Here is a 27732-nt window from a genome sequence, read left to right on the forward strand (position 1 = left end):
GCAGCGGCGGCGGCGGCGGCGGCGGCGGGCGGGGGGCGGCGGCGGCGGCGGCGGCGGCGGCGGCGGCGGAGGAGCCATGAGCGAGCTGCGGCAGCGGCTGGGCCGGGAGCCCGAGGAGAAGGTGGGGAGCGGGCCGGGGGCGGCGGGCAGCGGGGGAATCGGCGGCGGGCGGCGGGCCTGCGGCGGGCGGGCAGCGCGGCCTGGGCGCCCCGGGGCGCGTGGGGGGGGACCCCGGGCTCCGCCTGCAGCCAGCGAGGCCCAGGCCGGGCCGGGGAGGGCTGGCCTGGGGGGCTCTGACCCCTTCTCAGGGGGAAGGCTTCGGTCTGCGCTGTGCCATCCCCGGTCCCCGCTGTGCCATCCCCTGTGCATGCCCTGTGCTGCAGCGAGATGCGCGTTCGCAGCAGAACTCGGGTAGTTTAATGTCATTTTTCGGTTGTACCTTTGTGAAGAACAGCCCTGAGAAGGGAATTCGGCCGTTTTCCTGCAGCATCTCTTCTGTTTAAAACCCAAGTGCAGTCGGGTGCATCGAGCTTGGCCGTCAGTGAGTCACGACTTCACCCTTGTCGTCTTTACTCATGTGCCCCCCCGGCGTGTAAAGGAACAAGAGGGATGAGCAGTCAAGCAAAAGAAAGGTTTGCGACATAAATGATACTTGCAGGCTCACAGAGAGGGACCCTCTCTGTGGTCCCTTAAAAAATAAACCAGGAGGGAGAAGCAGTTCTTCACTGCCTTCCCGTTAAATGCGTGTATTTTGGGGCAGCCCGATGCTTGTCCATTTGCCCTTAGTAGCATCATATTGATGTGTTTCCTCTGCTGATGCATGAAGTACACGATTCAGAGAAGGGTGAAATCATCATGCAAAGCTGCCTTTGCAATTGAGATAATACACTTAATGCTGTTAAATATTACATTTAATGCTGTTTTGAATGCCAGGTTAACACCTGCCAGACACTGCACAGTCAGGTTTGGGTAAGCTTTATTGTTCTGATGTCATTAGGGTGGGAATTGGAACAGAAAGCTCGGACAGCATCAAGAACAGGTTGCCTTCATGCGGATCCAAGGTTTCTGCCTTTTTGTGACTGTTACGTGAAGTTGTCTGACATCCAGATCTGCCGACCTCCATAAAGACAGAAATAGGACCGCTTCTATTTCATTGTTGTTGTGCATGCATAGAGCAAAACTTGACCTCTAAATAAGCATATTTGGCTCAGTTGGAATTTACTTTGCAGCAGAAAATCTTCAGGGACTTTTATATTCCAGAACTTTTGTGGGAGTTGGAAGACGTCCCTCAGAAGCCTGGAAGTACCAGTGCAGCTTAACTGGTATGCAAACAAACTCCCTCGGCCAAGCTGCGATCTTGCTTTAGCTGCTTGTGATGTGTTCCTAAAGAAGGTCAGAGGGCTGCTATTTTGAGTGCAATCTTATCATCTTCAGGCAAGTATGCTTTTTTTCATATAATGAGCCTCCTAAAAGGCTCCTCTAATATTACCTTGGAGTTGATGACTTGAAGTACCTTACAAGAGGGAGGGAACATTTATGTCATACTGCTCATCCTAAAGTAGCTAAGATGAACTGCAAGAGAAAAAAAAGAAAAAAAAAAGATGTTTTCAACCAATGAGCAACAGCTCCTCTGAGGTGCTGAACATGACGTCTCTTACCACTAGCAGGCAGTTACAGGAGGCAGAGAATTTCCCAAAACTGCTAAAATCAAGCATGGTAGGAGGTTACCTGGTAACAGCAATACTGCCATTAGAAAAACTATACAGCATTGCATTTTGCGTGGCAGTATACTTGAGTGGCAGATTTTTCTTTCTTCCCTTGAGATCAGGGTGTTGTGTATTTTAGTGCTTGGGAAACGCCTGGCAGAGTCTGGGAATAACATCAGAATAAAACCAACACAGCAAAATTGCTTGTGCTCATGCTGTTTACCAGTGGTCTCAGCCTGCCCGGTGCATTACGTGCCAGTATCGCTGTCAAGAGGGGAGATTCCCATTTCTGCCTTGTCATTCAGTTGGCATTGCCACAAAAAATAATTTAGCAATGCGTGTTGTATTCTACAAAAACTTGTGTCTTCTGAAAAGACCTCTCAGCTTATTAAAAGGAACAAATTAAAATGAGGTGTAAACAATAAGGCTGGTTTCAAGATTAGACCCAGAAAGTTGTATTTTGCACTTGTTTTCACTTTGCTCTGTTTGGATAATGAAAGAGGGAGGCTGGTTTCACTTTCTGGTCCTCTAACCCTTGTACAGTGTCACAGCTTTGATGTTTTCCTCCCTTCTGGCACAAAACAATACTTAGAGCTGAAACTGTGCTGCTTCAGTTGAGACCATTGGGCAAGAACCTTTTAGAACCAGTTTTTGTAAAACTGTTGTGCAGCACACACTCTTTGTTCCAAAAGGAAGAAGGCAACATCTGTTTGATCAGTGAACTCCGTCTGATCTCTCTAGCTAAAAAAAAAAACAACAGGGAAGCTTGTATTGATATTATTTGTTCTTTTAGCCGAAATAACTTAAATGCTGTTAACTGTTGCTGTTCATGTGTAGATATTTGAGCTTAGATGATTGAAACAGGTTCTAGTTTATCATTTCCATATAGATTCCATCCTCCCTTGCTCTTTGTAGACTCTTCCCTTTGCTTGGCAGACTCATTCTTTATGTAAAACAGGAGGTCACTGCCTTCTGTCCTGTGCTGCGTGCATCCCACGCCATCACTTTTTCCCAAAGACAATAGGAAAGGTGTAAAAGAAGATTGTTCCACAACGCACGCACAGCTCCTGAACGTTTCTGCTGTCCTGAAAGTTTCTGCTGTTTTAGAATCGTAGAACGTCTTGGGTTGGAAGGGACCTTAAAGATCATCTAGTTCAAACCTCCCTGCCACGGGCAGGGACACCTCCCACTAGACCATGGGATGTTAGGATCGTTTCTCAGTAGTGGCTTGTGCTTCATTTGACTGGACAGGGAGAACAGAGGGTTTTTCCTGCTCTTTTTCCTGATCGTGTGTTTTCCTGATCTGTTAGAATGGCTCCAGAGGAGGGCTACGAAGTTGGTCAGAGGGCTGGAGCACCTCTCCTATGAAGAAAGGCTGGGAGAGCTGGGGCTGTTCAGCCTGCAGAAGAGAAGGCTCTGGGGTGACCTTATTGCAGCTTTTCAATACTCAGAGGGGGCTTATAAAAATCCAGGGGGGTTCTCAGGCATCTGTCCCGTGGGAGGGGAGGAGGGCAGGATGGCTGAGAGGCAGGCTTATCTGGGCTGCAGCTCACACCCTTACGTCACTTGTGGTTTTGTTTACCCACCCCTTTGTCACCAGCAGTCAGTGTATCTCTGGAAAATACCATCCCTTTTCAGAGGGGTGGCAGCTGCAAAAGCAAACGGAAATACTCTGTGCAGCCATGGTGCTGGCAGGCATTTTTGTGCAATGGCCCATGCAGATGAGTTTTTCCACTGGGCAGCGTTTGGCACCTCGTCGCACCCACAGCAGCCGGGCATTCTCATTTCTTATGGGAAAAGAGGTGGCAGTGGTTTCAAGGGGTGTTGTTTCGCTGACATGAGGGCTTGAAGAGCAGGCATATAGTGTGCAAGGGTGAAAGGTTTCCGTGCTTCAGAAAGGATTTGATGAAGAGGGCATTTTTTTATTTTTATTTTTTTTACAGCTCAGTGGACTGGTGACATGACTTTTTACCCGGATACGTCCATATCGTGTTACAAAAAGCAATGGACTCTGGTATCCAAGCCTCGTGATTCTTGCGCTTCCAGGCATTTTGCAAGGTTGCCCTAGTGATCTAAAGTGCCTTGAAGGTGCTGAGCGAAGTAAATGCTGGATGTTTGAATGCTGGTGCTGACAAGTAACTGTCCCTTAGGTCTGGGAGAGTGAAGGGCTGCCTGGCATGTGCTGGAAAGGATGGAGGAGCTCCAGTTGTGGTGTTTGGCTCAGGAGAGGGTGGGTGCGGAATGTAGAGAAATAACAGTGCAGGAGCCATGAAGACTTAAATGGTTTCGAATCCTGTTATTACCCAGGTCACAGGAGAGCTCCTAGTTGTTGGGAGTTTGTGATATGAGATGATGTTCTTGAAGGACCAAAATGAATAAACCACCTCAGTGATGCCTCTCTTCCTTGTCACCCATGGTTAAAAGAGGCAGAACTACAAGCCATTTTTCAGACCCACCCCAAGGTTTTATTTTTTAAATAGCTCATAAGATTTTAGGCTTGATAATGAGCATCTGTTTGTCTGGCTTGTGCTGAAGCATGAGCCTCATTTATTCTTTGTAGATAGTAACAGTCTCAGGTCTGATGTGAGAATACATTTCAGCCTTTCTTGCTGTTTAATGTTCAGTTTTATGTGTTATTGCCAACAGGAATGCATTGCTATCTGTCACTGTTAGTTGTGGCAATGAGAAATTGGACTGATTACATTTCTGAGGGAGCTCATTATAACTGGCTGTAAAATTTAATACCTAAGCCAGCTTCTAGCCTGCTGTGGAGCTGATGAAAGAACTACAGGCTGCTTGTAATTTCCTTCAGATGGTGGTTGACTAGACCACTATTTCTTTTTGCAAAATGCACACTCTCTTCTGAACTGCCCACTTCCTTGCACATTTTTGGCGATGCCAGAGAAGTTTAATCCCAAGAAGATTTTGTCATTTGAAGGACTGGATGAGTCCACCTTGAGCTGCAAGGAGGTCCTTTCCTTCCCAGTCTGCAAGGAGGTGTGTGCAGCATTCGTGCATGGTAGAGCAAGCACGGAGACTGTCAACGCTGAGGTTAAACCCTGTTACTCAGCCCTTTGGAAAGGACAGAGCTGGTTTGTGTTTCCCATCCTTATTTAATGACTAGATGATTTATTTCTGTCTGGCCTGGAGGGCTACATTTCCTAAGCTCATGTCTCTCTTGGCAGCATCTGAAAAGTTGCCGTTACCTCCAGGCAGAGGGCTGACCTGTTTTCTGAAGTGTCTCGCTGGGTCTTAGTGGATCTGGGAGCTTCTTACTGAGTTCCCTCTCTTGCTGCCCCAGTGGTCTACCCTCACTCACTGCTGTGTCTTGGCATCGTATGCTGTAAAGTCAGTGTGGTACAGGGTGATTGAGGAAGGCTGTGGCACACCTGTGGCTCTCAACAGGTTTTCGTGCTGTCTCTGGCCCGCCGTTGCAGGATGAGGTCAGGACTCTTGCTCAGCACTCAAATGAGCTGCTTCGTACGAGAGTCGCATCTGCTTGCACTGCTGAAGCCATGCGCTTGCAAATGGTACGCTGGGGGCGATTCTCGGGAGTGGAAGGATGCTTGGTGCTGAGAAGAGGAAAGGTGGGATGAGATGTTTGTGTTTCCCTTTCCAGCAGGGCCGTGCCATATCCTTCCCTAAACAGAGGGCCGACTTTCCTGTCCATCAGCCACATACCCCACATTATGTGGCAAGAAAACCATTTTATCCTCTTGCCTGTTTTTAATGAGCAGTGGTGTGCACCAGGGTAGACTACACCTGCAGATAAAAGCCTCAGGAAACCAACTTATGTGAAGACACAGTGTTTCCAAGAGGATGATATGTATTTACTTTCTTAAAGAAAAGAATACTGTCACTTTTCTTTGTATTGGGCAGGACACATCTGCAGAAATCTGAGGTGGTTACCTTGCCTATCGGTAGCTCTCTTGTTTTCACCCAAAACGGGTTAGTATGTGTCCCTGTTGGTGATCTGCTTCACATGAATTTTCTCTGATTTACATTTTCTGGGACTATAAAGGACCATGAAGATTAATAGATTTCGCTTTAGAACAAGTCGTTCAGTAGCCCGTAGGTTTATAATGATAGCTGTGTCTTCAGAAATCTGTTGATTTGGGTTTGTGAGAATTACATGTAAACATACCGGGCCAAGTCCTGTATGCCTCCTTTCTTTGATTAGTTCAAATAAAGCCAGCTGGAGTGATTGATGGAGGAATGTGAACAAGAGGGTGGCATCACGGTTGGACCAGATGGTCTTGGAGGTTTTTTCCAACCTATGATTTTCCTGATTCTATGATCACCTTACAGTCAGCAAATTAACTAGACTGGTAAGTTGGTTTTTTTTTCTGATTAGGACTTGGAAAAACATATATAACTCCAGAGGAATTGAGGGTCAGAAGCCATCAGCTGTAGCGTGATACAAGCTCTCATTTCGGATGACAAAAATAGACTTTTCCTGTATTAACCTTCCGATACAAATAAGAGTATGTGCTGCTGCAGAGCTGTTGGTGCTCTCTCTTGTTGCTCACAGCTCTTCAAAATAACAACAGATCGAAATGTTTGCGCAGAACTGTGCAGACGCAGCTCCAAGGTGGGGTAGCCTCTTCCAGACATGGGCTCCAAAAGGCACTTAGGAGATTTATTTCTTGTTTCTGTATGTGTTTTTCTGTCTCTGCAGGGACAACAAAGTCTGCTGGTTTGGTAAATGCCGTGAGAGCAGAGAGGTGCCAGTTAGATCCGGGAGAACGCAGCACTGAAACCTACCTCCAAAACATCTCTGTCAAGTGTTTTAGAGGGGGAGGCAGGTTGCTTTCTTAGCAATAGGAAATTCTGGGGGAATGACAGAACTGGCAATGCATTTTTGTACTCTTTGTGTACAGTAGCTTCTCTGAAGGACTTGAAGGCTGATGCATTTACCTTCTTGATTTCCTGGAATAAACAGAGCCTGGTGTTTGTGCTAATTTGGGGGCCAGGCAGAGGATTAGCCAAATGAATCACAGGGATGTGCAACTTTGCATGAATCATATTTGCTGACACAGAGATCAGGGTCTTTTATCAGGCAGTTCTGCTAAAGGCAAACTATGCAAACCCCGGTCACATCCCAGCAGTGAGCTGAACTTGCTTGTGTTCAAAACGAAGCAGGCAACATCAGGGATATGAGATGACAATGGGTGTTTTCTTAGATATGTCAGCCTCAATGCAAACATTCATGCTTTTTGTGGTGTTACCCACTACTGGTCTCAGTTTATAGGCATGCCCTAATTTCTGCATGCTTTCAACTGGGGTTTGTTTTGCGGGGTGGTGGAGAAGGGAGTCCCATATCAACACAGATGAACACTGACCTTCATCACTGGTTGGGTTTTCAGGAATCGAGCAGGCACTAGCGTGGTGGGATATTTTGATGGAGAGATGTGATAAACTTGGATTTAATTGCCCTGAGGATAACTGCACTGAAGTTCAAGTGTGTTCCCCTAGACCTCCCTATGGCACGAGATACTTTGTGCCCACTTGGCTGGGCTTTTCTAGAACCTTGGCAGAAATCAAGTGCGGGCACTTGTGCATCTTTCTTCTAGTGGTAATGGTCTCCGAACTTCTCTCCCCTGTGTCACCCTTCTAAGCTTTTAAACATCTAGAAGAGAGTATTTTGTAATTAGGGAGCAATGGGAGGATGTTTTGCCTTGATGTCACCTTGAGGACAGAGGTCTTTGTGGATCTGTTGGGGTGGGCTTTGTGGCATGGCAGCTGTTGGAGATGAGCACTGCCGTGCAGGTAAAGCAGCAAGGAAGGGAGAGGAGAAGAGCAGACAGTTTTTCTGGACGTGGGACATAAAGCTACTTTTGCAAAATATGGAGATTTTTATAACTGAGGCTGTTGGGTTTGTATCCATTAGACTAATCATGTTGGCCTAGGTCCTGCAAACGTGCTCAGAGGTGAGAATAGCAGAGGCTTTAATACAGTTGGTCACTGTTGTTCTAGGTGTCAATTTTATTGCCTCAAAAAGCAACTTTACTTTTCTCTTTAGCAGTGCATTAGCAGTCTCCATCACAGCTTTTTGCTAAAGTCTAGCAGGAAGTCTAAATAAAGCAACGCCTTGCTTCAAGGAAGGTGCACAAATAGTGGAATTTCTTGGACTAATTTAATCCACCAGCATTGAATACTTAACTGTATCTCTGTGTTGGGCAGATTTTTTTGGCAGGGAGATAGCTTGCTTGTTTCTATGACAACTGAGATCATGTCATGGGTACTTAGGGAAAAAAAAAAGCGCTCAGCTTCTGCTGCAAGAAAGCCCTTTTGCAATGTGAGCACAAATTTTGTACTGCTTGCTTACAGGAGTTAAGTTGTTTAAAGAAAGCTAAGACAACTGGTTTCTCCATGAATCTGTCTTAAGCGTGATACAATGTTTGTTTACAAATTTTGCTGAGACCTACTGATCTCACATGTGTATGGAGCAAGTAGGTATCTGTTTTTTTTCACATCTGCTCTGGTTCACCAGGCAAGAGAAAAAACTCACAGAGATCTGTAGGCTTTATTCTTTCTTCCCATTGTTATTTGTGTAGAAGTCAACTAATTAAGGTAAAATACACATTGCTGTATCTTGATTGTATTCCTGCATTAGTTATTCTCCTGATTCTTAAAGCAGTTTTCAATATTTGAGTTGACAAATTGAAGAAGGAGTCATGGGTTTGCTGAACAAGCAGATTTGCATTAAAAAATTGCCCTTATATTAAAAACTCCATATTGCTAACAAAGCCACTAAAAGCTACTGCATCAGATAGTGTTTTAGTAGACTTAATGTGTACCCTTTAAAGGAAATGGGAAAAATAAAGCCAGATTCCAAGGTAGCTGGATAGAAAGCTTGTTTTATTCTTACTAATGGGCTTTAATTGTTCCCCAGCTCTGCACCGTGCACACAGATTTCTAACATCTCATTACACATTTGCACTCTGTGTGCTCTGCCCTCTTTCTGACTGGGAGGAGAGAGGCAGAGCATGTTTCACCTGCTGAGCTAACAGGAAAAAACCAAGAGGGCAGGACGTGGTAAGAGAATACAGGTTAAATACAGCTGGAGACAGCTACGTCTTGGTGCAGTAGCACCAGTGGGAAGTGGTGGGGTTGCTGAAAGGTGATGGGGCTGCAATTTTATTTCTCTGGGCAGCGTCTGGTTGAATGAGACTTAGGTTCAAGATTGCAGCATTTTTAGGTATGAGTGTTGTGCTGTGTTGGTTGTGCTACCTCAAAGTCACAAGAACCTGTGGCTAAATAGCTTTGATTTTAGGAAGAATCTTAAAAACAACAACAAAAAGGCACAAAAGATGTCTGTTGCAGGGTCCAAGGATGTTGCAAGGCCCAATGGCTGGGAAAGGAGACAAGTGGTGACTTCTAGGTTAACCTGTTGCAAGTCTGAGTCTCTCTGGGCTTTCATTTCAACTGCAGAGATTGGAGGAAACAGCACAGAAGAGGCATTAGAAAGTTGGTGTTTCTTGGGGGAGCAGCAGAAACGATGGCAGAACACCGTCTGTTGGACCCAGCTTCCCCGAAATGCTGTTTGTGCTGCCGCTACTGCACACACCCTGTTCGCAAGCTCTGGCTTAACGTAGCCCAGGCCTGCTCCTCACAGTCACAACCTCTGTGGAAGCAGCAGCTCTGTAATGAGCTTAAATTTTCAGCGGTGATAGCCCTTGGTGAGCATCGTTTGGTGTTGTCTGTGCCAGCTTGCATTCTTGCTGCCACAAGCCGCTTTGTGAAAGCGTTGCTGCCTGATGATTGTCCCTCGTGGACGGGGATCTGTCTGGCTCAGTTTGAGGGCTTGTGAGATAGTGGTGGGAATGCATGGAGGGTGTTACAATGCTGCAGCTGGATTAAGTAGCCCAGACCAGGGTGCATCATGCCCAGGCTTTAACAAGTTACTTAGCACCCTGCTCAGCTGCTTAAACTGATGGTTTGTGAGCTGATGGTTGCAATTTGCATAAAAGGTGTGAAAATCATGTCAATTACTGAGTGCTCTCCACAGCCTATATCTGGCACAACGTCCTATATAATCTCATCACCCCATTTCAGGGAGAAATCTAAGTAGGGAGAAAAGCTGATTTCTGACACTGCTCAGTTGTTTTCAAAATTAAGGTGTTAAAATGTTTGTTAGCCATCGGTTTGACTGGTGATTTCTTCCATCAGAGGAAATGTTTCCTTCCCACTCCCTTCAGGCTTAAATTGAACAAGCAAGACATGCACCAGGAATGAGTCCAGCATGTAACGTTGCACCTTAACAACGTCTCTTTATCTTGACAAAACTCTTGGTTCCTTTCTTTGGAATCTCTGGAAATAAAGTGGCAATGTTTGTTGGGGCTTCGCATATTGCATATTTGTTGCACAACCTCTCCAATTCCCACTGCTGGGAGTGAAGTGGGGAACAGTGGGACGCATGCGCTCTTGGACTGATTCCATGAGGCTTTGCTCCTGCTCTTAGGGACCAACTAATTTCATGTCACGAGGTATGGTTTAGCATTGCACTGAAATCCAGTGGATCAGGTAACTGATTATCTGTTTTACGTCCCTTTAGCTTCAACATCGGTGTCTGTACAAGAAGCCATTGGCTGGGCTGTGGCAGAGATCTGCTCTGCCCGCCCCAGCAGCTGTTAGGTTGCAACATCAAATTCCTCTGTCCCTTGAGCTATGCAGATGCTTTTATCCTTCCTTTTCTTGGCCAGGAGTGGAAGAGAGGAAAACATCAGTGCTCTTTCCCTTTCTTTTGGTCTCTGAGCACTTTGTGAAACATCTGATCCTATGGGCTACAAGCAAGGAATAATTTGCCTGCTTTGCACTTAGCCCTGCAATGGTAGTGCTTCGGGAATAAAATGCAGGGAGGCTGGCTTGGACCTTTTATCGCGTGACTAATGAGACTGGGACTTACACAAGATGATGGATACTTGGACTGCATTAAAATTCTACTTCACGTTTTTGGTTTTAGAGTAACCACCATCATTTGTACAGGCTAAGTACCTAAGCAATTCCTTACTCACTTGATTGGAATCAGCTGCGTTAATTTTTCTGTTTGTAAAATGGGAAACAAGAAGCAAAGATCCCTTTTGCTAAAGGTAACCTACAAGACCAGAAGGAGAAACTGAGCTTGGTCAGGCAGGATGTGAAGCTCTTCTCTGTTATTCAGATTGCTTGTAGGGGAATTCTTCAGAGAATTCATTTCTTAGGGAAAGCGTAGAGAAAGCATTGCAACGTGAGACGCAGACAGTGGTTAAAGACAGTGCACTGCTTTCCCCAAACCTGCTCAAGAACAGTGCCCCTCACCTGTGCTGTGTTGTAGGCTGTGATACTCGTGGTCTTTGGGGAGTTTTTATTACTTCCAGTCTTCGCTTGCTGCCATTTGCAGCTCCCTTATGGATTTGATCTTTTCAGTGGTCCCAGCTAAATTGCGCTGCATCTCTCTGGAAGTCTGTGGGACCAGGGGATTTTACAGGTCAATCACAGCTGAAATAAAGCCAAGCTGTATTTCTTCACCAGCTCTCCAAACCCTTGCAAGTGCCAGCAGAGGAGTTTGTTTTAGCTCTCCTCTTCATCCCCAGTTAATGAGAAGGGAAAGAAGCAAGCGCAGAGCCGGGCAGGGAAGAGGCAGTGCAGGGTGGGACTGGTGAGATGCTGGCGCTTCACTCGCCCCCAGAAGCAATCCCTGTCACATTTTTTGCTGTCTCCATCTGACAGAGGCTGGCTATCCTTGTCTGTTTTAAGAACCAGGCCCACAGCCATGGATACCTTACGGATGGGGCCTTTTCTTTTCCCGCCTTAAAGGAGAGAGCTGCTACTTGAGTCTTACTGCTCTAGTGAACCACAAATACCCCTCGATGTGGTTACAGCAAGCCAGTCCCAGGGGATGCTTGTTTTGGTTGGGTCCCCCCTTTCCGAGCATGGGGGAGCCTGGAGGTGGCCCAAAGGGACGAAGTCGCTTTGGTTGCAGGGCTCCCTGCGCTTTTCAGCTTGACTTCCTTGTGGCTTTTCCTGCAAACACACTATTTTTTCAGTGAGTTTTAAAATAGCCCATGCTCAGAGGCCTGGGCTCTGGCTGCCTGAGGCACAAGTGCCCCCCTGGGATTGACATTTTCCTTCCTTGCTTCAAGTAGTGTCCAGGAGCAGGATGACGTTCTGCTGCTGAAATGAGGGGCAAAGCATGCACGTTTGGATCTGTCCTCTGTTCCTGAGCTGGACTGGAGGAAAAAGCCCTGAGGAGAGGGCACGGGACTGCGTGGGAGCCAGGAGGTCATTTGTAATCCTTTTTCCACCGCCGGCCTCTGGCACAGCCTTCAGTAGCCTCCAGCCTCACCCTTATTTATTTACCCCTAAATACAGGACTTTGCTCTGAGCTAGGTGCTGGAGCAATAATACCAGGGGCAGGGAAAGCACATGCTATTTCTTTCCGCTACAGGTCTCTTCTTTGGCCAGAAAGGATGGTGGGGCCTGAGCGATAAGCCATGTTCTTCCTCTTCAGCTTTTTGGGGATGGGCTCAATGTTATTTTTAGTGCTTGCATATTAAGTTTGCACTTGAAAAGTCTGTCTGGAAGCCTTGAGCCTGTCTACTTGGAGGCCTTTCTTTCTGTGTAATTTGGGCGATGCTGCATACTTGGAGATCTGCCTGGGGACTGAGAGACCTTGTAAAAATTCCTGCTAACAGCCCGTGTCCCTTAAGCACTTCCTGCACTTGGAGATACTTCTTAACAACGGTGAGGCATCTTTAACAGTTCAGAGGGAACAGATCATTTGGCTACTGCTGAGGGTGCTAGAGAGTAAAAGCCATCGTCCAAGTCACCTAAAACACTTGATGTTGTTTCTCATGGGTATAACCTCATGAATATTTTCTTGCCCTCTTTCGTGTATGCAGAAGCAGACTGGCAATAAGTATCGCATCCTGTGGGCTGGTCTGAGTTTCTTCATTGTCGTCATTGTACCTTGTTAAGCTCTTTATCTCTCTTTAAGTTGCAGGAGTCGGAGTCTGAGAACAAGCTGGATGGAGAGACAGCATCAGACAGTGAGAGCAAGTCTGAATTTGGAGGATCACCCCCAGTGCCAACGTCGGATGACACTCCAGAGGTCCTGAACAGAGCTCTCTCCAACCTGTCCTCAAGGTAGCCCTCACTGAGCGTTTCTGCCCTCTGCTGCCAGGGCCCCTGCATCTTCACTGTGGCTTTTCTAGCCCTGGCAGCATGGTGATGGCTGATGGAAGCTGAATAAGCAGCTCCCAGTAGTGCTGTGCTCTCCTTCCCTGACATGCAAACAGGAAGGCCGAGGCCACAGGAAGCAGAAGGTGATGGCGATGTTAGCGGGGAGAGCAGAGTGCAGCACTCAGGGCTGCTGTGTGTGGGAGAGGACCGGGGCAGAGGAGTGCTGCGGGAGGGCAGCCTTGTTGTGTGCTTAGTCTTGAAAGGTGAAAGGAGGCCTCAGTGGGGCAGAAGACATTGTGTTCAGCTTTACTAGCACTTTCAGTACTCAACTGTGGTGGTTTTAACTGCTAGTGTGACCCACTTCTGTAGGAACGCATGAGAAAAATGTGCTGATAAGGACAAGATCTAAGAACAAACTGGGAATGGCTTCTGCATGCGGCTTTGGGGCAAAAGCCCTTATTCATATCACAGGAGAAGGCATTTCTCCCAGATGTCCTCTGTGGCTGGGAGAGATTCAAGGCAGGATTTCTTGGAGAGTAGCAAAGGTACGACACATCAGGACCCATGTCTCCTCTTGAAAAGAAGTGCAGGGAGGGGTAACGATTAATACGTTATTTGAACTAATCATGCAGCTTGTCCAAGGTGTGGGAAACCTGTAGTAGAACAGGGACAAACACTTCTCCCATCCCATTTCAGTGCCCGTGGAGATGCTCTGTTCCTGACTAATGTTTTCTGTATTAATGACATTCATAGTAAGGAAGATTGAACTGAACTGTAGCCTTGCAGCTGCTGCAGCTGGGCCTTGATCAGTGAATCAAGGTCTCCCTTTGCTGCTTTTTGGCAGCACCAAAAAGAAATTTGGGGTTTCCAGGGCTCAGTGTCCTGCTTATGATGCGCAGAGAACAGAAGTGCTGTCCTGCTTCCTTACTTTGTTTTGTCTTTCTCTAACTTCTTTCCTTCTCTGTGGCCTAGATGGAAGAATTGGTGGGTAAGAGGCATCCTCACTCTGGCAATGATCACCTTCTTCTTCATCATCATCTACTTGGGACCCATGGTCTTAATGATGATAGTAAGTGCTCCAGAGAGATGCCCTTATGCTCACAGCAATAGGGGAGAAGGTTGCTGGGACCATTGCTGGGGTTGGCAGCTCAGAGACTTGTATTTTGACACATTTTTAATGTCCTTGAGGAAGGAGGTATTTAACAAAAGTGTGTTACAGCTTGCTGCTCTCTCTTTGTGCAGGTGATGTGTGTCCAGATCAAATGTTTCCATGAGATTATCACTATTGGCTATAATGTGTATCACTCATATGACCTACCCTGGTTCAGGACGCTCAGCTGGTGAGTAGGGTGACTGCTCCCCTCCCCATGCTTGTGTGCAGCAATAATGCTTCACCTCGTTGCAGACAGGCAGCAAGGAGATCATCTGGCTACCTCCAAACCAGAGACCATGGGATTGCTGTGTGTTGACCAGTGTCATGTGTTAGCGGCTCTTGTAAGAAAAAGCCCCGCTAAATCCTGATACATCAGTGTCTTGAAAGAGCCCATACTGATAAAGTTTGTCCCGTTGTTTATGAAGTGTGGATATTGGAATCCCATGATCTGTGCAAGGGACGGTGTTGACAGCCGTCACCACTAAGAGACAGACATAGTTGCGTGGGTGGGTGGAAGTTTGTAAGTGGTTGTGAAGCAGGGCTGAACATTGGGACACAGCTGGGCTGAGCAACTCTGTCTGCCAGAGAAGAGAAGTCTGGGGAGAGGGCAGGAGCAGTGCTTTTAGGATATATGGGCTGTTTTCTTTTAGGATGCATGAGCTCACAGAGGTCTGTTGAGGAGTGCCACCTAAAGGCAGACAGTCCTTGTGCATCAGAAGGCCAAAACCAAACCCAGACAGTATGATCCATGGCAAAGTGGAGCTGAGTGATGTAGCTGCTAGTTGAAATGAAGGTGATGTTTCTAAACTGGGGGAAATAAAGATCTGGCTGTCACTTGCAGGATGTCTGTTTGCAGTGTGTCAGAGCAATACAAAGACCTTAGGAATCAGCCACTTTCTGTGTTTCTCCAGGAGCCTTTTAGAGTTCCTGCTAATGAGCATCTGCATTCTCCACAGGTACTTCTTGCTCTGCGTTAACTACTTTTTCTATGGTGAGACTGTGACAGATTATTTCTTCACCCTGGTTCAGAGGGAGGAGCCCCTGCGAATTCTCAGCAAATACCACCGCTTCATTTCTTTTGCCCTGTACTTAACAGGTAGAGACCACATTTTCTGGTGGTTAAACTTGTCTGGACTGGGAGGAAGAAATCTCCTTGAACTACTCTTGTCCTGTATTGTATCCAATGCAGTATCTACAGCAAGTTATCTCTGCTCTTCAGTGACGTTGTAAATTGGCTGTGTGGTGACAAATCTCTTACATGAGGGTCTGTAGAAGGAGACTCCCTAAACTGTATGGGACAGTTAGGCTTGATGTTTACTTGTCTAAGTATAATTTGAAGGTGACAATATTTTGTGACTTTCAGATAATAGTGCTTTGCTCAGAAAAAAAAACAAACCAAAGCAAGCAACCAAAAAAAACCTAAGGAGCTGTGCACTATTCTCTCTTAAGGGGAAAAAAAAGTATTTCTTACTTTTGAAGAAATGTCCCCCTCATTCACTTTTCTTCTGTCTCTCACCAGGTTTCTGCATGTTTGTCTTGAGCCTGGTGAAGAAGCATTATCGCCTCCAGTTCTATATGGTAAGGTTAAATACAGGGACTGGCTGCCCCCAGTTGGAGGCAGAAGAATCAATAATGTAGGCTGCTTGAAAATGTTATATAGATAAATATGTTCCACTAGATGCTTCTGTGCTGGCTGTGCATCGTAACACTGCCTTGAAGAAGAGTTACTGCGAGCAAACTGTTCGTTTAGGGAGGTGTCCTGACTGAATTTCTTTGTAGTCGTGCATTCTTTTCTTTCTGCACTGGGGGATGCTCTTAAGAAACTTTCTGCACGCCGAGATGACTGCACAAGGCGGCTATTCGACTCTTGTACTGAGGGTGGATTGCCACGAGGGTGTATTGGCTATGTTTCCCTTTTCTCAAACATCAGTAAGGTGTTGCTCATATTTAACTGTCAACACAGTTAGTTTTGCTTTTCAGTATAATCAGCACACAGGGGTGCAGCTTGGATATCCATTGGCCTTTTGTTCTTCTCAATTAGTCAGAAAGCTGAGCGAGATGTATGAGAGAGGGGTGGGCTAAAGAACACTTGGTCTGGCAGAAGCCTGCCCAGTGAAGGTCAGCTCTGGGCTTGAACTGAAGAACATGCCTATAAATTACTAGGGATAACTGTTCCTTGCTCTTCATGCCTCTTGGTGTTTGTTATGGTGAAGGTGCATGCTAGAAATGCACATGTGCATGAGCCATTCTCTGTCTGAGAGGTAGCTAACAGCATCTGATTTGTGCCAGTGATGTGTGTGAGCAGGGTCTTTAGGCAGGCTGGACTGCATGCTGTCTTCTCTTCCAGTTTGGATGGACCCATGTGACGTTGCTAATTGTTGTTACCCAGTCGCACCTCATCATTCACAACCTGTTTGAAGGAATGATATGGTGAGTTGCCATGTGTTCTGAGTTGCTTTGATTTCTGCAGCCTTATACAGATTATCGTAGAATCATAGGATGGTTTAGGTTGCATGGAACCCTTAGAGATCATCTTTTCCAACCCCCTGCCGTGGGCAGGGGCTTCTTTCACTAGATCAGGTTGCTCAAAGCCCTGTCCAAACCAACTTCGAACACTTCCAATGATGAGGAATCCACAAACTCTCTGGGTAACCTGTTGCAGTGTCTCACCACCCTCATTGTAAAATATTTCTTCATGATATCCAATCTAAATCTATCCCTTTTCAGTTTAAAACTGTTGGCCCTTGTCGTGTCACTGCAGACCATGATAAAAAGTCTTTCCTTGTCTTTCTTATATAAGCCCCTTCATATACTGAAAGGCCACCATAAGGTCTTCCTGGAGTCTTCTTACCATGTTCTGAGTTAAAACTTTTTTTTTTTTTTTTTTAATAAATGGCTAAGGAGAGAAAGTGCTTCCTATCAGGGACTAACCTGTTCAGAATAGAAAAGCAAAAGATTGAATGATTCCTCAGCAACTTAGGACTTGCTTTGTGCTATTTGCCAGTATAGAGAGCTGTAGAGAGGCATCTGAATATTGCTCCGGGATGCAGGGACATTTCATGCAGTGCTTGGCCTGTGTAGGTGCCTTCTCTCTCTGTCCACTCATGTCTAGCAAATGAACAGGAGAATTCTGCTCAGCACTCGATTTGGGGTAGAGCTGCCAGCATAATGTTAAAAGCAGCGCTGTGAAAGAAAGGAAATTGCAGTGTGGCACCTTCACCAGCTTACTACAGTTGCAATACAGAGGGGAAGCCCTTTTCATGGTGGGGCTGTCAGGCTCCATCTTCCCCAAACCAGCAATGCCAGGAACTAATTTTGGCTGCTTTAGGATTGCATGTTTCCGTGTGCACCTCAGCTGTCCCAGAGTGCTTTGTGAGCAGCCTGCTTCCAGCGAAAATGCAGCCCCTCTGGGAGGAAAGGAGGTGGCTATCTAACAGCATGTCGTGTGACAGAAGAAGATGTGCTTAATTAAAACAGGCCATTCTGGGTACACAACGTGCTCTTTAGTCCAGAACACTGGAGTAACCCCCAGATTGCTCTGAGAGCTTTAAGCCATTTTCTACCATGTGAGATTGCATTGGATAGGGAGGTGTTGATATGATGGCCCTGCAAAACATCTTTCAAAACAACTATCCGTTTAGTGAAGTTGGAATTGTCTGATTTTGGCACTTCCCAACGGTTTGATTCTTCTCCCATCTAGGTTCATTGTCCCAATTTCCTGTGTGATCTGCAATGACATCATGGCATACATGTTTGGGTTCTTCTTTGGCCGCACCCCACTCATCAAGGTATGTAATTCTATATTGGACAAAAGATGGCATTTTGGCTTCTTTAGGTCTTAGTCCTGTGTTCTGATCTCCATTGGTGTGACTTATTACGGGTCTGAAGCAAGTCTCCAGACGACTTGGTGCATGCCCCAGTCTTTGAGGTTGTGAAGTGACATGAACCATTTCAGTCCAAGATGTTAGTGTCAGGTTCTGATCACAATCTGTTTGGTTGTTGGCACCAATTTATATTTAGCTCAGCAATTCACAAGCAAGGAAGGGCTGCACAGGTGTGTGGTAGTGACCATAAATGCACAGTTTGTAATTATCCCCTTCTTTTTCTCCCTCTGGCAGCTCTCCCCAAAGAAGACCTGGGAGGGTTTTATTGGAGGTTTTTTTGCCACTGTTTTGTTTGGATTGCTGGTAAGTAGCAATCATGGTGCTTATTTTTTTGGTCTTTTCCCTATGTAAGGTGACATGGTTTTGGCTAAAAAATGCACCCAAGCTTTAAGCTCTACTGGCTCTTCTCAGAAACTATGTTTTCCTTACTGACCAGAATTTGAACTGGTGGATGGTTGTGTTATGTGCTTTATGCAGATTCTGCAGATGGAGCAGGGTATTGGAGGAAGTTTTTGGTCCCTGTTAGACCCCGTGATGTTTCAGTAGAATAATTGTCCTTGAAACATTCTCTCTTGTCTCTTGAAGGGGAGAGACTATAGTATTTCCACAGATGCTGTACATGGGTAGCCAAAACATCTGGGGCTGCTGTTGGATCAATTCTGTGCATCATTTCAAAGGCTGTGTGGGGAAATCAGTGCTCTTCGAGTATTCTTACCTGTTTCTGTGATAATCTGTGTGTCTGGTTGTGTCCGTCCACTCAGCCAAATAGTGCTGCCTGTCTCAGCCTGTTTGTCCAGGGCTCTGATCACTGCTTGCTGAACAGATGCACTTACTAAACAACAATCCTTCCTCTGCCTTTAGCCAATTCCTGCTTGTCAGGAAAGTAATCTTCTTAATGAAGCTGGGAGTGTGGCTCCCTCCTCACTGTGTCTCCTTGAGTGGCCTTTTCCCTTGATTGCACCTCTGCATCATTGCTCAGGAAAATATTAATCTTGCTTTCTCTTACTGCATCTTTTTTTCTCTCTCCTTCAAGCTGTCTTATGTGATGTCTGGGTACCGGTGCTTCACCTGTCCCGTGGAGTTCAACAATGACACCAACAGCTTCACAGTGGACTGTGAGCCATCAGAGCTGTTCCAGTTACAGGAGTACAACATCCCCTTGGTGCTGCAGTCCGTGGTGGGCTGGGTAGGACTCTGTCTTTTGATTGAGGTCTTATTTATTGGGATAGGAACGTCAGGAAAAGAGATCAGGGCTTTATTTTGCTGGTATTCAAAGGAACGTGACAAGGGATGATGGTACATCCAGAAGAAGGGTGAATTCGGTGATGACCTATGTGGGTTTAAGACCAAAGCAAGACCCAAGTCTGGTGGGACATGAACCCATTTGAAAACTAGCTGGTCTAAAGCCTGGTTAGGACAGAAAGAAGGGCAGGAAGTGAGCAGTACTGTTCTTGATGGAAATCCTTCTCTGATGTGTTTTTTTTCCTGCAGAAGACAGTCCGGATGTATCCATTCCAAATCCACAGTATTGCACTGTCTACTTTCGCCTCCCTTATTGGGCCATTTGGAGGCTTCTTTGCTAGTGGATTTAAGAGGGCCTTCAAAATTAAGGTGAGGACACCCAGGTTCTGCAAGGTCATTTACATTTTTAAATATAAAGTTAAAAAGCAGTTGCTGCCACTCTAAGCAGTCTCTGTGCTCCAAGGAGTGAGTGGCAGGTTGGGAACTTTGGGAAGGGAGAGAGTGTCACAAATAACATGGGGGGGGCATGATACAATTCATTATAACTGATTGGGTGTGGGGAGAGACCTGAAAATTTCAGCTGTGATATTCTAAACACTGCTTTGGTGCAGAACTTGAGGTAGAGGAACAAAAACCCAGTCAGGATATTTTGCAATGTGAGCCTTCCCTTGATGCCTTGCAGGCTGGTTTTCATATAAAGAGTCTCTGTGCAGCTAAGATGACTTGAAAGGCAGAACAGAGTTGCAAGAGATAAACATTAGCCTTCCTTGACCTTTGAGTGATAGATGAGTTAAGGCTTTATGTCCCTCAGGCGCTGGCGGCCTTCGCAAAGGAGAAACTTTTAAAACCAAGGAGAGGTCAAGCAGAATTTCTTTTTAGTCTAACTTTTGCCTTCTGGGACAAATTAGAGCAAGGATGTGAGTGTAGTGCCTGGACGTTCGTAAGCAAGTACAGGTAACGAGCATTTGAAACTTCAATGTAATCCTTTCTGCTTTGCTTAGGACTTTGCCAACACAATCCCAGGGCACGGAGGTATCATGGATCGCTTTGACTGTCAGTACCTGATGGCTACCTTTGTTAATGTGTACATCGCAAGCTTTATCAGGTATCAGTTGTTTCCCAGTGAAGTTTGGGGGCTCTGTCAAGTTCAAATGACATACAGGCTTGCAATACAAGACTGTTGGTATCCCCATGAGATTAACATCCAGAAATACAAGACAAAGAAAGAGGGGGACTGGGGGCTTGAAAAAGGGAAGCATGTCTCAGAAGGATCATGCAGAGATGGGAACACAACCTGTTTTCCTAAGGTCTGTTATTTCAGTCCTCTCCTCCATGTCCCTTCTGCATACCTGTGAATCTTGAACAAGGTTTCCCCTGAACTGATCAAGCAGAAAAATCTTAATTCTGTTGCGGTGTGCAAATGTTTGGTAACCAAACACAGAAGAGAGCCCATAGATGCACAGAAGATGTACTCTAGGAGCTGAGGAACTGAATTTATGTGGCTGCTTGGCTTTTTGTATCTGTTAATAGGGGAAAAATCCACAACCCTCTTGAAACAGATTTGATTTGGTTGGTTACAGTTCAGCATCACATGCCTTTTGAATCCATTTCCACATCTCTGAAACAGAGTTAAGCTCCCTGGGTAGAACCACTGAAGGAATGGGCAACATGTCTATTATTTCAAGCCTGTTTTTTGGATGAAATTGCATTTAGATTACCAGAGCATTGAGACTTAGCAATACAACTCACTGGTAATGATTGCTTTTGTGTTTCAGAGGTCCTAACCCAAGCAAACTGATCCAGCAGTTCTTAACCTTGCGGCCAGACCAGCAGCTTCACATCTTCAACACGCTAAAAGCACACCTTGTTGACAAGGGTATGTTAGGTAGTTTGGAGGATGCATAGACAGCCACGTGATTGGAATGGGACTGAAAACGGACAAGCCTCCCCAAGGAAATTCCTGGCTTGCCTAATTCAAGACAATAACAAGGCCTCATTTCACTGTAACTTTTCTTCCTTTCTTGGTAAATGTTTGCATTTGTGTTTGTTATTTTTTTATATAATATATTTATATAGCTTTGGTTCAAATGAGCAAATCTGAGTTTGTAGCTGGAAAGGAATTAAGGCTTGGAAGGAGTTGGGTGAAGTAAGAGGGTACAACTGTCCTCACGGTCTGTTCTTAACCTTCGATGCATGTGGGCAGAAAGTTCAATTTCCTGTGGGTGCAGGGAATACACAAAACATTTCCCGTACAATTGCCTCTGCGCATGGAAGTCAGCAGGGAAGGTGAAGCTGTGCAGCTTCCCTGGCTTTTGTGCCAGGTTGCATTCATAATGGCAGCTCTGGAGACCATCATTTTGTCTGGCGGTAACTGTGACTGCAATGTTCATTTTCCCAGAAAGCCACATATCCGTCTGTGTGCAGACTCCTTGGAGGCTCTGCATGGCAAGCACAAGGCTCAGTTAATTGGAAGAGAACTTTGTACTAATCCAGCTATGTTTCCTCTGCCCAGCCAGGCATGTGTATCTATTTTCACTTGCTGTTTCTGCAAGTACCTCCCACATTCTCCTCTTATGGCTGGTATTTTGACAAAGAAGATCTTTTTTAACCTATTAAATTGGAAATAAACCGGGGACAAGGAATTAAGAAGCTGATAGTTGCTCATAGGAATGTGGGAGGTTCAGATTGCTTCAAAACTGAATTGAGTAAATAGGTTTTAAAGAACATTGAAGTTTCATTGAGTAAATCCTGCCAAGTAAGAACAAGCTTTTAAATAACCTGGTTCATTTTTCCTCTGTCAAATAACCTTTAAGAAACATTGAACCACACTTTTTTTCATTTCTTGATCTTTGGAAACCCCACACTTGGATATTTTACCTAATTTGGAGAGCAGTTTCCAACTTGGTGTTGTTTCTGAAGTTTGCAGGTTGGAGCTCCAGCACCCTGCTGGTGCAGTCAGCTGGGTATTTCATTTTTCTTTCAGGGATCATGTCTATCACCCATTCGTTACTTGAGTTCTGGATGTTGTGCTGCTGAGTTTTATCACGGTCTGTGTTGCATTTCAGTCTGGGTTCATTCACCTGCAGGCTTCTGTCCTGCTTTGCTTACTAAATCTTGTCAAAAATAGGTTGCACTTAATAGTTGGAGGTTTTATCTAAGTACCTAAGTACTTTCCTTTATTTTGTCATACTTTTTTATTATTTAAAAATGAGAGCGCTAGAGATTGTAAAACTTTTTTTTGTGATCAGACAGTGAAAATATCTTCAGTTTATACTAGACCTTATGCAGTGTTCCCGTATACAAGGTGACTCTGATTTTACTTCTTTCCATAGTTTGTGCACTAGAGAGAGAAACTTTACCTTATTTTAACCTGGGGAACGAGTGACAGGGAAAAATAATACAGAAGTACATTGCTGTATTCAAACAGTTGCTGATATAAACCTTATACACCACCACCACCCCACATATGGAGACATGTACACGCTGCAAACTAGCTAAGCATCGATGGAAAATAAAAAACCTGAAAATATTTCATGGTTCATACTCTGTATTCTCATTCTGCTGTTGCTTTCATTTACCCTAAAGGAGTGGACAAGAGAGCACGTGTGCATGTGTAAATACATGAATAGATACCAACATCTCTTTTACATTTCTATACAAACCTTTCCGTGTCATAAGTTCTGCTTCATCTCCGTAAACAGGAGCTGTGGGGCAGAAGTGTGTGCCCATTGCACTGCAAATACAGGTGTTGATCAAGATTACGGATTGTGGAGAAGAAGGAACTGTTTCCACAAAGTATTTTCAGCATGGTGCTGACAAAGGTCCTGGCTTCTGGGAGAGGCCAGAGCCACTAAGACAGAGACAATTCGGGATTGTATTTGGTTAATACCAACAGTGTAGAGGCTTTCCTAGACTAGTTGTGGAGCCTGATTTTTTTCCAGCTAGAATCAGGAAGGGATTTATTTTGTGTTGACTTAGAGGATATTGGTCCAAGCTCCCCGGAGGGGAGAACTAATGTGTTTCCATCTTGCTTCACCCCAGAGAAAATGTTTGGACTGCATTTTACAATAGTTTGTCTGAGTTTAACTAGGCAAAGGGAGGACACTTGAAAGAGTACTTGAACTGGGAATAGATGTGGAAGTGACAGGGTTTTGCATAGACCCTGAAAAGCAGCTTTCCCTGTGGTCAGACAAGCTGGTGCTTTTCTGGATTCTCCCTGCCTGATGTCAACATCTGCCAAAATCCCTTGTACTGCCCTGTTGGTTCCTAAGTCAGTCATCAGAAGAAGCTACAGTGTTGATAAATATTACAAAAGTGTAATAATACTCTTTATAGCAATGCATTTTTCACATGGGTCTCTAGCCTCCTGCTCATCTTGCTTTGAACCTTTTGTACTTCTTTAGTTGTAATTAGTGGGGCAAAAACCCGAAACCTTTGTGCATGCTTTTGATTTGAGTAGCATTTGGGTCTTTTTTAACGGTGCAATGCTGGATGTAGACACTGGAGGGCAAAGCAGCTGCATTAATGGCTTCACAGTGCTGAGAGAGAAGCTGCAGCAGTGTGGGTGGTTTTCTGCGCAGCTCTATTACTCTTACTTCCTCCCCAGCAGTGCAGTGGACAGCTGGTCTTCCAAACCTGTTTTGATCTTGAAGGGTAAAGATATGTGGAAAGGGTTTGGCATCCTGCACTGAAGTTTAGTAAACTGAATGGGAACAGTGCATCCATTTGGGAAATGGAGGAAGAAGGGAGGGAGATGAGGGATGATAAGATCATCGGCAAGCTGTATAGCTGGTCTCGCTGAAAAATACTGGTGAGCACCATAGCATGTCCTCTGTCATGCTGAGACTATGGCTGGTAAACCCGTTTGACTTCTGCACCACTTCTGGGAGTGTATGTAGTAGCGCTGGTCAGCTCTTAGTGACAGTGTGCTGCCTGGGGGAGCGTTTGGTGAGTTTTCCCCATCACCCCAGCCTGGGATTGGCTTTAGTTTGCTGTAAATATTTCAAGTTATACCTATCAAGTTAGAGGAAATGAAAAACTACTGTTACTGGCTCTAGCTGTTCCTAAAGGAGGCGTTAGCTGTGATGCCAAATGTGCGTACAGGGATGTGCAGCAAGACACATTGCAGCTCTTTGCATTGCATTAAGCCTTGCAGGACCATGGCCATGCTGCAGCTCTTGCAAGAATGTAGTTTTGGAGGGAAACTGATGTAGCTAGTGCTGCTGGAGAGGCCACGCAGGCACCAGGGGCATCTAGCTAAGGCAGTGCAGGGATTCTCACGTAATGTTTCTCCAGCTGCAGAGCTCGAGCTTGGCATTGCACGGTAGTTTTGGAAGCGTTCATCCTGCTTGTGCCCAGCAAGAAGGAAATAACTGGGAAAGCAGACCAGTGGGGGATACTGCATTGGCTGGTGTGGGTGCTTGGGTCAGGAGAAAGAGAAAAGTGGGATTTGTCTGATGTCAAGCCTATGAAGGTAGGAGTGCTGCCTCGGGAGGGGACAGGTGATTTGGAAACCACCTCCTCACAGTCAGTCACTGTTTTTCCAGCTGGAGCAGACAGAGATGGATGTGAGTGTATTTAATAAGCAAAGAGCTGGCACATGGTAGAAAGGTGCTTTCGCATAGTGTGACAAGCTGGCTGTCCCAGTGAGGTGACTCTAAACATTCCTGGTGTTTGCTGGTGGGTGAAGGTCATTTAGTGAAATGGGCTGGACGCTGGTCTGCTCACAGCTTGAGCGTGTAGTCGAGCATTTGGCTTACCCTGATGGGAATTTGCTTCTTTGAGTTTGTTTGTAGCCCAAATTTGTTTATAGATCAGTTGCATCGTCAGGCTGGGGCCTGCAGTGCTCACTGAAACATTAAAACCTAGTTGCTGGGTATGGTGTCATGTCCTGTACCCATCACCCTGCGTTATTCAGATATTCTTTGTGGTGATGGGCTCAGGATTCTGCTGACGCTGATCTGAGGGGGCAGCCTGTGTGGCTTGTGAAGCCAAAAATCCCATAGCATCAGCCAACACTTGGCTCCAGGTTGGGAAATGCCAGTATCCTAGACTTTAAGGCATCTCCTGTTCCCGATGCATGCAGCATGTCCCCCTGAGCACGACTGGTGGGATCCAGGCACGCGTCCAGGCCTTGGTCTCTTCCTTCCCCGCCTCCTCTGACTGGCTTGGTGCTATAGGAGGAGGGCAAAGCTGTGTGGAAACCATCACTGTGGCTCATCCAGACCTTCCTGGGGACAGGCATGCACCGCAGAAAGCATCGCGTGACAGCTCCTGTGGTTCCTGACCTCTGTAATCAGCCCCCGAGCTGCTGTTTGTACTACTGTAATTTTTGCGTGCTCCTGTTCCCCAGACGTGATGTGTTTCTACCATCTGCTTCTTTCTCTGTGCATTGTTCTTTTGATTAATGTTTTAGCTACACATGTAGAATTGCCTTTCTTTGACCGAATGTCCGAATGTGATATATTGTATATTTTAAAGTATTTACCCTATTTATATACCATATGTTACTGTTAAATAAATATAAGTTCCATTATCTGTAGTGGAGTTTTATTCAGTGCCGTTGGCAAGTTGGGGAGATCCTGGAAACCTCCTTTCCATGCTCTGTAAAAGGAGCTCAGCCTGTTTTGAACGATAATCTTTGTATGCCCTCATTTGTTGCCCCATATAGTTCGCCTTCCTCAGGGACTTCCGAGAGCAGACCTGGGGTGGATGCAAACATGTGCATGGAGGCTGCGGACAGACTGAGCACGCAGGTAGTGACCATCTGTGTCCTGCACGAGGGACACGACTGGCTGGCTTTCCAGAGTGGTTTGGAGTGGAATCAGCAATCAGATCACCCAGACTGGTCTCAGTGAAGGGTAAGGGAAGCCGTGGCACCTCTGTGCCCTGCAAATCAGCTCGTTTTGTCCTAAGGTTTTTGCTGGGAATGTGGAAACCTGTAGGAATTCTGGTTAGCATAAATTATCGCTTCATTTCAGCCATTTTTCCTGACTTGCTTGGGTTAGGAGGACAGAATCCTTCTGTTTACCCAGCAAAACGTACTATTTTTAGCTCTCGTGTTATTTTGACTGTTTGACTTATCAACTAAGCTAAACCAAGCAATCAGCAGCCTTCTCTTTGCTTCCTGTCACGCTGTCTGGGTATTTTGAGACAAGTTAATCTTCCAAGAAAACCAAACTATATCTTCCTTTACAGCAAACTTGCAAAATTGACTCTAAGGCCCCAAATCTTGTGCTGCAGTACATCTTCCCTGGAGGAACTGGCTGGTTAAAAAGAAAATTGCTGAGCAGCACCATGCAATATTCAGCAGTCCTCTGAAACAACTACATGTTGTTACTGAGAGGTCTTGAAAGATGCCTCAGCATTAAGTCTTTTTGAAAACAGACTAAGAAATCATTCTCTTACATATTACCAAAATGCAACTGAATAGGTAGCTGTGTAATTCAAGACGTCGCCTCTAATCCCATGTGTGCATGTAGTGGCTAGGTAGTGAATGGAGAGCTATGTTAAAACATGTTTTCTTGACCTCTGCAGCAGTTTTGCCTTATTCTTCTGCCACTGAAGGAGTTTTCTTGCTGCAACGCAGGTTTTCCTGGGCTGGCTGGCAGCAGGGCAGCGCGCATGCCCACACTTTGCCGTGAGTCAGCCATGTCATCTGACAGCCTCTGTGGCCAGCGTCATCGCTGCCTGCGTTTCAGCTGTTCAGCTGAAGATCCCCTTTCGTTTCTCCTCATCCTGTGCCAATTTCATCGAATCAAGCATCCGAAAGAGCAAAATCCCGGTGTAAATCCTGCTGCTAGCACTGTGCTCCATACCCACCAGGGCAGAAAGCCTCAAACCAAGGCTGCCTTTGCCACAAGCAGGTCTGTTGCAGCCATGCAACCCTCCGTCCAGATGTGTTTTCCAGGAGATCCTGATAGAAGAGGAATGTAAAACAAAATAACAACATAGGTTGAGATTTGCCCTAAGTTCTCCAGGTGCATTCAGCCCAGGAACAGGCTGCCTGATGTGGTTTCTAAAGAAAAAACCCAAATCCTGTAGATGTGCGTTCATTCCCAAACCCAGAGGCATAGTCCTGGTACTTGATGGGACCAAGCGGGTGGCAGCTGGGATGGCTCTGTGGGTGCTGGAGTGCTGTGTGGTGCTGGAGGGGGCTGAGCTGCTGCAGTGTAGGCACACGGCATTGGTCTGAGTTGTACAGTTTGGGGCTAAAACGCTTGCTGTTTACTTTCTGGAGGAGAGGAAGGTGCAGCATGACATCCTGTTCACACGGGCAGGTGGAGAAAGGCGGCTGGGTGTGAGCTGCTGCCGGGTTTTTGTTAAAAACAAAAACAAAACAAAAAACAAAACAAAAACAAAAAAAAACAGGTTGAAATGAGAAAAAAAAAAAAAGGATCTAATGCATGACTCCCTAAATTGCTTCCTGCTGATACTATGAAGAGGAGGAAAAATTACCCTAAATTCAGGGCCATCTGCTCAAAGTATGGCAGAAACAGGGTTAACGCAGGCAGCTTGGTCCGAAGCAGACTATCGGGGTTAATCTAGTTCAGGCTCGGTATGTGCCGAGCTTCTCGTTGCGATA

General features: G+C 45.8%; 1 protein-coding gene across 5 annotated transcripts; it reads left to right on the forward strand.

The window, feature by feature from the left end:
- On the forward strand, positions 1 to 25680 carry CDS2 (CDP-diacylglycerol synthase 2). 5 transcript variants are annotated; one of them, XM_035568799.2, is made up of 13 exons: positions 1 to 121; positions 12685 to 12833; positions 13842 to 13938; positions 14112 to 14209; positions 14979 to 15118; positions 15542 to 15600; positions 16370 to 16452; positions 17723 to 17810; positions 18141 to 18209; positions 18940 to 19092; positions 19398 to 19517; positions 20150 to 20253; positions 20924 to 25680. In XM_035568799.2, the coding sequence occupies exons 1-13, from the start codon at positions 77 to 79 to the stop codon at positions 21051 to 21053; spliced, it is 1335 nt and encodes a 444-aa protein (XP_035424692.1). In that variant the 5' UTR covers positions 1 to 76; the 3' UTR covers positions 21054 to 25680. The 5 variants fall into 5 exon arrangements, with proteins under 5 accessions (XP_035424692.1, XP_035424694.1, XP_035424695.1 ...); XM_035568801.2 differs by having other exon boundaries at positions 24 to 121; positions 12691 to 12833; XM_035568802.2 differs by lacking the exon at positions 1 to 121 and adding an exon at positions 10748 to 10798 and having other exon boundaries at positions 12691 to 12833.
- Positions 25681 to 27732: the final 2052 nt, after the last annotated feature.

Source organism: Cygnus atratus, chromosome 27 (genome assembly GCF_013377495.2).
Source record: "Cygnus atratus isolate AKBS03 ecotype Queensland, Australia chromosome 27, CAtr_DNAZoo_HiC_assembly, whole genome shotgun sequence".
In the NCBI taxonomy this organism is placed as follows: domain Eukaryota; kingdom Metazoa; phylum Chordata; class Aves; order Anseriformes; family Anatidae; genus Cygnus; species Cygnus atratus.

Bases quoted from the DNA above. Each gene is read 5' to 3' on its own strand.
- CDS2 (XM_050715799.1), top strand. From the start codon at position 12,321: ATGCTGCATACTTGGAGATCTGCCTGGGGACTGAGAGACCTTGTAAAA. The intron at 14,210-14,978 runs GTGAGTAGGGTG...CATTCTCCACAG, and splicing joins TGGTTCAGGACGCTCAGCTG to GTACTTCTTGCTCTGCGTTA. The intron at 16,453-17,722 runs GTGAGTTGCCAT...TCTCCCATCTAG, and splicing joins CTGTTTGAAGGAATGATATG to GTTCATTGTCCCAATTTCCT.